Source organism: Wyeomyia smithii, chromosome 3, assembly GCF_029784165.1.
Source record: "Wyeomyia smithii strain HCP4-BCI-WySm-NY-G18 chromosome 3, ASM2978416v1, whole genome shotgun sequence".
Taxonomy (NCBI): Eukaryota; Metazoa; Arthropoda; class Insecta; order Diptera; family Culicidae; genus Wyeomyia; species Wyeomyia smithii.
Window position 1 is genome coordinate 117059923 of NC_073696.1, and position 9424 is coordinate 117069346.

General features: G+C 40.0%; 1 protein-coding gene across 1 annotated transcript; it reads right to left on the reverse strand.

Moving 5' to 3' along the window:
- Positions 1-2467: 2467 nt before the first annotated feature.
- Positions 2468-6476, reverse strand: LOC129730337 (DDB1- and CUL4-associated factor 11). The gene is made up of 9 exons (XM_055689613.1): positions 6196-6476; positions 5455-5662; positions 5300-5387; positions 4275-4692; positions 3936-4219; positions 3633-3879; positions 3411-3566; positions 3248-3354; positions 2468-3183 (listed from the first exon to the last, which is right to left on the reverse strand). The coding sequence occupies exons 2-9, from the start codon at positions 5616-5618 to the stop codon at positions 3007-3009; spliced, it is 1641 nt and encodes a 546-aa protein (XP_055545588.1). The 5' UTR covers positions 5619-5662; positions 6196-6476; the 3' UTR covers positions 2468-3006.
- Between the last annotated feature and the right edge of the window lie 2948 nt (positions 6477-9424).

Genomic DNA, 9424 nt, shown 5'->3' on the forward strand with positions numbered 1-9424 from the left:
GCCCCCGCTGAAGAGTTTACTCTTTCGTTTCAAGCTTACTGCTCTGCTATACCGAGCCTCTTTCTATACCAATATCGCCAAATTACAATTCCCTGGAGTGAGACTACACCTAACGTTCCTCTCTGGCTATGTTAGTTCTAAGAGGGACTTTATCAAGAGGAAGAAGTCTTATCGAAACCTCGTTCCTCCTACCAACACCGCGTCACAATCACAATTCCCTGAAGAGGCACTGAATGCTTCACCTCTGGTCGGTTTTATTATAAGCAGGACTTATACTTTGTCAAGAGGAAATAGTTCAACCGGAGCCTCGTTCCTCCAGCCAAGACCGCGTCACGTTTTGTATGTTGTGCACTTAGGTTTCTTCCATGGAGCAATCCCAATGAACTGCCTCCCTATAAAAATCGTTGCCGTCTTCTGAGAATGGACACGTTGGAAAGGAGGCGTAAACTCGAAAAAGTATTATTCATACAAAAACTGATAATTGGAAGTATAGATTCAGCTCGTATTCTAGCGCATGTTAATCTTAATGTTCCCCGCGTAATCTAAGAAGGGTATGTAGTGAAGAGCCTGAAAATAAACCCATGTTAAAGTCCTTTGACAACCAAAACTAAGATTCGAATCCACGGCCACCAAAGCGATAGAACACCTGTACTACGTTAGCGACACTCGTAAGTTCTATGAGTAACTGAACAACTCGCGCAGAGGCTGCGTACATACCACAGGCCGGTATGAGCCGGTGTGTTGGGGAGCTCGGTTAAAGAGTCCGCTTTGATAAGCGGGTGGTCATGGGTTCGAATCTTAGTAGAATCCAACTATTCGTGGTTGTCAAAGGATTTTTGCATGAGTTTGTTCTCGGGCTCCCCACCAATTACGTTTCCTTCAATCTGAATTCATCTGACAGAGTGTGTGTCTTAATGAAAAACTTGATACTAGAACAATGTCAATAAATAATCACAAAAGGTTACCTAACGCGAATTCTATTTTTAAAAGCTGTGCCAGTTATATTAAAATCGAACGCATCTGCTACTGTGTTAAAGCTGGCCGACATAAAGCGTATTGGGTCAAATTGACCATATTTTGCGTTGCGTTGAGGCAGGTTAAACAGGGATCTTGGTCTGAGAGATCGTTCGGGGGCATATATATCCGGGTGGCCGAGGATTTCCGGGGCATCGATTTCATTTAAAAGAACTTTACCAATGAATACAGCTTGCGCCTCGAATCGTCTCTGCTCAAGAGTTTGCATTCCTAAAAGCCGACAGCGATCAGTGTAGGCTTGCAGATTTGAGGAATTGCGCCGAGGGAGGAATCTCAGCGCATATCGTACAAATTTACGTTGCACGGATTCAATTCTGGCAATCAAGGAGTTGTGGAATGGACACCATACAACGGAGCAGAATTCTAAGATAAACCGCACTAGAGAGAAATACAGCGATCTGAGACAAAACGGATCACGAAACTCGTTGGCTATCTTAAACATGAATCCGAGTTGTCGATTAGCTTTAGCGATGACCTCGTTGTAGTGCAGTTTGAAAGATAGCGCAGTATCCAAAATAACTCCTAGGTCTCGAATTTGTGTCACTCTAGATAGAGGCTGACCGGACATAGTATAATCAAATAAGATTGGCTTCCTTGTCCGATAGAAGGAGATGACACTGCACTTCTGAACGCTTACAGAAAGAAAGTTTCTAGAGCACCATAGGCTGAAAATATTCATCAGTTGCTGGAGCTCAACGCAGTCCGCATAACTACTCACGACTTTAAAGAGTTTAACGTCATCGGCGTACAATTTACGGCAACCTTCCGGAAGTAGCAAGGAAATATCATTGATGAATATCATGAAGAGTAGCGGTCCTAGGTTGCTACCTTGCGGGACTCCAGAGACATTCGTGAACTGTGCAGAAAACTCACTTACTATCTTCACACAGAGTGTTCGAGTCATCAAGTAGGAACCAAGCCATTGCACGAGAGTAGATGAAACTCCAAGTTTTCCAAGTTTAGCCAAAAGTATCCTGTGGTCTACTCGATCGAACGCCGCTTTCAGATCGGTGTATACTGCATCTATTTGAGCACCGTTGTTACTCATGTTTCTCAAGCAAGTTGAAGAGAATTCGGCTAAATTAGTCGTAATCGTAATCAGCTATGGCAAATTTTGCACGAACACGGGTTTCCAGACAAAATTACGCGATTGGTCAGAGCGACGATGGATAGAGTGGTGTGGTCGGTACAGTGCGAGTTTCGGGTACACTCTCGAGTCCTTCCGAATCCCGAAGAGGGTTGTGGCAGGGTGATGGGTTTTCATGTCTGCTTTTGAACATTAAAAGGTGTTATTAGAAGAGCGGGAAGAGACACGAGTGGTCCGATCTTCAGAAAGTCCGACCAGTTACTTGGCTTCGCCGACGACATTGACGGCACTTCTAATTAAGACTTAGACCTAACATTGAGTTTCTTTCGTGGGAAAACATGACTGTTGAACAATCTTAACCAAGTTTTTTTTATTCAATGACACTTACCGTTTACCGTTGTAGTGCTTACTTAGCATAACTACCCTACAAGGGTAGCAGCAATAATTTAGCTGAATTAATATATCTCTTCTTTCACTAACTGAATTTTCTTCGATCAGATCCTGTTGCATTTCCAAAGAAAACATTTACTGAAATATGTAAAAACCCGGTTATATATTTTACAGTTCTCTTCCTTCATGCATATATTAATTAGAAGTTTAGAGAAAATTAGATTTTTTGAGCAAGACTGTGGTATCACTGACAAAAAAAAACTATTGTCAAAATAGTCAAAAATTATGAAAACGAGAACATAGCCACATTTTACAATCACGAAGCTTTATGTGATCTCGACAACAAAATGCCGTTGCACGCTTCTCAGTTTGAACTCACACTTGCTGTTTTACTGAATAATGTCGAATGTGTATCGCCCTTATTACGGTTTCGTTTCATTGTGAGGCATGAATGTTTTTTAGACTTGCAATTATAGGCGGTGAACTAATGCAGCCTAATCGAAATTAGACTGAGCTTGTCGCAACGCAGCAATTCTACGCGATCGTCGAAGCGGAGGACTTTCGTTCTCACTCTCGTTTTCAGTATCTTCGAGCCGGCGTGTTTTGGAGAAAGTCTTCTTTTCCATGTTATCGGCGCATTGGTAGGTTTGCAGGTTTACATGATAATCCCACTGTGGAATGGACGTAACTATAAGGATTGTTCATAAAATGAAACAAATGTTACAACAAACATACCGAACAAGTAAGCACTTCTGACCGATATGGATGCCATGCCACGTCCCGAACGGCATCCTTGTGGCTTTCGATTGCTTGGACAATTTTTCCGGTCAACGCATCATAAACTGCGGACAAGCATAGAATAATAATTTAGTGCAGTTCAATCTATAGGGAAACTCACTTATTAGGCGTCCTGTTCCACAGCCAGTATAAATAAAACGCTGACCAGTCGTAGAGGCTGGCGAAAATTTGGCTCTAATTAGGCTCTTTTGTACGCGATGTCCACGGTAAGTCATTACGCTTGTGTCACCTTCAAGCGGCTTAGTCGGGTTGTAAACTGCAAGCACATTTATATATTTTAAGATAACCTGAACAATAAATTATACGTATACAACAAACTTACATCGCTTCGGTACTTCATCCCACCGGTAATCCCAACTACCATAACTTAGAAGATCCCTGATTTTAGTTTCTGCGTCAGACGGTGAAAAAACGCGCAAGTCCCATAGTTTGATACTCTGGTCTTTGGAATTGGAAATGATATACCTGCCATCGTTTCGTGAATCTATGTAAGTAATGCCATCGTAGTGTCCCACCAATACACCTGCGGGTTCTGGGTTCTCCTCATTAAGGCATCGACGGTCCCATAACTATAAGAGAAAAGTAAACAGACTATATGGACTTATTGGCCATGTCAATACACTACCTTGATAATTCCGTTATCAGTTCCGCTAAAGAAAATGTTAGACGTTTCGTCGACAAATCCAACCGCATTGACGTCGTGCTTTTCTTCAGCAACTGGCACTTTCAACACTTGCCGACTATCAATTAGATCATACGCGTACAAACAACCATCGTTGGCACCTGCTAATATTTGTTTGCCACAATTGGAATAAGCCACAGTGAACACACCAAACTTTTGGTTATCCGAATTAAGAAAACAAATGTGGATATCGTCAGTTGCCATCTCATTCATACGCGATACAAATACTACAAAAAAACGTGTAATCCATTTTGTGCAGCATTACATTTCGTGCTTACTTACATGCGTCCGCCCAAGTCGAATACACAAAGTATTCTCCATTAGGACTAAAATCGATGTCCAAAATTGACCAAGAAACATTTTTTGCCTCAATTTGTCGCTTCAACGGATAAAGACTACTTGTGGAATCGAAGACCCGGATTTGCGTATCTTGACTGGCACTGATAAATTGAGAGCCATCGCGTGAAAATCTCCCGCAGAACACCTTTGAGCCGCAGTCACATATCGTTCGCTTGGTACGATTTGGAACGTATAAATTGCTAATCTTGCACTTGTCGCTCGATGCAAATGGTCCACCCTTGGTTCCGAATCCACTCTGTCGCTTGGTCAGCATTTCCATCAACGAAAACTTCTCTGTGGGGCTGCTTGCATCCGCTCCATATCCAGAAGCTTGCTTAATACTTTGATAGATGGCGCTTTTCTAACGGATGAAAACAATGAAACAATGGTACAGATAAAAACTCTTTTAAAAGGGTAAAAAACGAGTTACTATCAACATCTAATTGCGGGGCTAGCGCTACGATCTTAATATTTTATCTAAAGCTCAAATTCGAACACACGACGACTGCTTCATTAGACCAGCATCGCATCTCGAAACCAGCTGGTGGGCTGCTGTTTTAATTTGTGGGTTCACCTATGTTGCAGATAAAAAATATATCTACAATAATCTAACAATCTTAAGTTACAAATCTTTCTGTTTTTTTTTTATTATAAATTATTTCCTGTTACAAATAAATAATGCATCCATGAGATTTTATTGTAAATCGAACATCGAAGAAAAAAATATGATGGTATTGGTGGGTTTGAAAATTTCTTGGAAAAGAATCAAGAAAACATCTTAGCAGGATGACTTGGATATAATCACATTAAACCCAATATATATTTCCTAATATTCACTCTGAAATAAACTTATTCATAATTTACCAGCATGCTGTTCATCGATAATAGAACAGATTGATACAAAAACAATACAGTTACAAGTCTCTGGTGTACTGTAAAGGAAGTAACTTATGACAATGCATGAATACCTTGAGTAGTTCCAGATTGGGACGTCTTTTGATAACAGGTAATGACATTGAATAATAATGATCCTGGTTGAGGATTTGAATTTCACCACTGTAAAAACATAAAATCATTAGTCATTGTACACACGCTGATGATAAATTATACAATGATAGCATACCTACTAATGAGCTGTCTAAGGATTGAAACCAGGTGATGCTCGCTCAGTGCTTCATCCGCATTTTGTGGCTCGTCGTACAGATCATCCTCAATATCAACATCCTCTTCGAACTCAACGTCACTCATGTTCGACAAAGCACGACTCCGTAAAACAATATTTCCCATAAAACGACCGCAGTAGCCTCGGTAGATGGGAAAATTTTAGGTGTCTGGAATAGGTAATCAATGAAACGGCAACTAATATACCTAGAGCAGATGTTCTGCATGTTTGAAAACAGATATGTAGTTCGATTAATATTCCTACTGTGTATTTGAAACACGAACATATCCTGTTAACCTTCGTGATGCGTCAAATAAATTCTTTTGATTGAGACATCCCGTTAAGCTGATATATTAACATATTTTCTTACAAGCTGTCGTACGTACAACAAACTATATATAATTCAAAACTGTTTAGCAGGTCAAGAAGGTGATATTGGAAAGTTCTTCCTTGCATAGCTCTAGGTTTGTGTATTTATACTCAATGCAACCAAGACAGTATTTTGCTTAAGGTAAAATATCAATTCAATGTACAATGTAAAAGTAAGAAGTCTTTTGATTCAACTTATTTGATTCAACCTCTACATTCTAACATCCTGCTGGCACTGTTTGGAATCAAAATTGAACTTCTCATGACCACACTTCGATTCTATGTCGATTTGCCTAAGGAAATAAGCCTTTCCTCTTCTTGTACTTAACTCACCAATGGAATTGAGTTTGTTGTCTCACTCACACCAATGTAGTACCAATTATTTTCTACGCAACTAATAGGTCAATTTCCACTATATACTATGATAAGCTTTGAGTTTAACGCAAATCAATTTCACTTCTAGTCTATATCAAATATATTACAGATGCGATCAGTGATAGTTTATTACGACAAAATAACGGTTTGCCACTGAATTTTCTTGTTTTATCACTACTCAAGGAGACAAAACGAGGAAAGGAAAACAACAATGACGAAACCTATCTGTTAATATTTGACATTAGGCGTGTTTCGTTTCCTAACGTTCCATGGTGCGCACAGATGCCAGACGTCTTGAAGAAATATGTCTGCTTCTTTTTTTAACTTAAATATAAAATGGAACGAAAATGATATGAAATTCAACCTAGGACTCAACAAACAATTTTCTTTGCATGTCAGTTAAATGCGGAAATAAAATGACAAATACTATTGAGTGCCCTAATTTTAGTAACAATGTTCATGAAGAGTTTCACTATAATTGGGTCGTTTAGCTCTACCAGCTTTTATATATTAGCTTATAGATGCGTTTTCTGAGTATTCTAAAATAGTATTATCGATAAATTTAATCGTGTTTGTCCTTACCTTAATGACGAAAAGGTGTGTGAGGCATCGTTTCAGTAAGATGCTGAAGGTATGTATGAACTCTTCGGATGAGCAGTTCTTTTGAACTAGTTGATAGTGATTCTTACCCAATTCTGAATTTGATGACTTCGATGGAAAAATTTTGAATTTCATCCAGCAATTTATTACTAAACTCATAATTGGAAATTTGTTACATTTAAAAAAACGCCGCAAAACCTTTTTTACTAAAAATTGGATCAATTCGGTTTTCTAGCTACACCAGTTTTTCATACCAACTGTCATTGAAGCGATTTTTATTCTTCATTTTAAAAATCGAAGGGCAACGATATAAAATGGAAAAAATCACGTTTTGCTCAGAAAATTACACTCTTTTAGTTGATATATGAGAATCGGAAATCCGTAAATAGCGTAAATTAATGGATTAACATCAATGCTCGTTTAATTTTCTCGCAGATAGACGTCCAAGCTGGTTTCCAAACATATGTAAAGTTTCATAGTACTAGAAATAAGTAACCTGATAGCACTGAGAGCGACGCAAGTCTCATACACCCACGAAAAAAAATATTTTAGCAATAAGCGTCATTAGTGTACAAGTGATTTATAACGTATGTTTGTTTGAAAACTTATACGTAATTTTAGTTCAATGTTGTTCTTGCTTGAACGTCTGTCTAAAATTTTATTACTTACTTTTTACTTTATGTGTATGGCGGAATATCATTGAGATCTTATGCTCCAGAATACCAAGGGCGCCGACTTCATAGATTTATTGGGGGGGGAGGCAAGAGTTTTGAAAAAACCAAGGTTTTGCAAAATAGCGCGAGTGTTGAAAAGTTTAAAAATTGCAAATAAAACTATTGAGAAAACCGAAAAGAGACACACCAACATTGTAGAATTATAGAGGGGGGCAAAATGATACGTTGCCCTTCGGAAGAAATGTTGGGGGGGGGTGTGTGCAAAAGGTGCCTTGCCCCCCAAATTTGGCACCTATGTAGAATACGCCTCCACAAAACACGGTCTTGGGCTGCTTATCTCCAGTCTCCTCTCGCACCCACTGCTTCTTACAGTTTGCCCCACACCATATTTTCTAGTTTGCCTCCGAGTATTGATCGCAGGATTCGCGTACTTCGAACGGCCTGCTTCCACGTCCACGATTCATGTCAGCGCCACCGGGAGTCCTATAGAGCGCAAATTTCGTACGGATCTGTAGGCTGCGGGACCTAAGCTGGTTACGCAATCCGTAATAAGCCCTATTCGCTGCCGCAATCCGTCTCTACACCTCGTGGCTCACCTAGTTGTCACATGTCATGTGAATACCTTGATAAACAAATTCTCCGATCACTTCGAAAGTATCCCGCTCCATCTCCACCGCAGCACCAACACCCGCAGAACTACCCTTTTGCATATTGTAGGATAAGTACTTGTAGGATAAGTACAACGATACACCGTACCCCAGTGCGGAGAAAATTTCCAGCTCGAAAAGATACTCGAACTGATCGGGAATCGAACCCGACATCACAACCATGTGGGAGAGCTAGCCGACCGACATTGCTAACCACAGAACCACGGGGACAGAACCAATGGCTCTGCCAGCTACCATGTACTTCATTTTGATAGTGTTTATGGTGTGTCCAATTCTCGCAGGTTCCTTTCAGAGAGCCGTAAAGGCCTCCTCAGAAGCTCTACGGTTAACACCAATTATATCAATGTCGTCCGCGAAGCTCAGAAGCATGTGAGATTTCGTGATGATAGTGCCGCTCCTCTGCACACTTGTCCTTCGTATTGCACCTTCTGAAGTTATGTTGAATAGCAAGTTCGAGAGCCCGTCACCTTGCTTGAAACCATCTAACGTCACAAACGCGTCCGAAAACTCACCCGCTGTCTTGACGCCGTATTCTTCAACAAGGGCTTCTTGCAACGGCCTCAGTCGCTGGAACAGAATACTTGAGAGAATTTCATAAGCGGAATTGATGAGGGTTGTGCCTCGATAATTACTACAGTCGAGTCTATGTCCCTTCTTGTAGATAGGGCATATGAGTCCTTCCAACCAGTCCGTAGGTAGTTGTTTCTCAGGCCACTACACAGCCGCTCGCTCCCGACTTTGAAAAGTTCGGCCGGTAAGCCATCCTTCACAGCGGCTTTGTGGTTCTTCAGCTCTTTGCAAGCATTCTTCATAATAACACGAGATAGAGGAAAGTTGCGAAGGGATGACTAAACTTCTAATGAAAAATATTGAAAAAATTGATTTGAGTTTCTATACTAAAAAAAATATTTTAATAATGTAAAATGATATTAAAACAATCGGTCCTCTCAGCCTTTAACCAAATAAGTTTTTTCAAATAGACAATTTATTAGCCCAAAATTCTACTGAAGGAAAAAACTTTTTTTAGATGAATTTTGCAACAAGATGAAACAAGAGCCATCACTTCGGTCGTTGGTGATGTACTGCTATTATTATATTTCAATAGTATCATTAAACGCATCGTTGGAGTTACTATGCGCAAGCTGTGCTTTTGTTTCATGTCCGCTCTTCTTCAATTCAGTACAAACATTTGTACATGAAAATTGCAGCAAGATTTTTTATCATATCAGCTTGCCCCTACATTTT

Bases quoted from the DNA above. Each gene is read 5' to 3' on its own strand.
- LOC129730337 (XM_055689613.1), bottom strand. From the start codon at position 5,618: ATGGGAAATATTGTTTTACGGAGTCGTGCTTTGTCGAACATGAGTGAC. The intron at 3,880-3,935 runs GTAGTGTATTGA...TTTCTCTTATAG, and splicing joins CTGATAACGGAATTATCAAG to TTATGGGACCGTCGATGCCT. The intron at 3,355-3,410 runs GTGAGTTTCCCT...GCTTGTCCGCAG, and splicing joins TGGAACAGGACGCCTAATAA to TTTATGATGCGTTGACCGGA.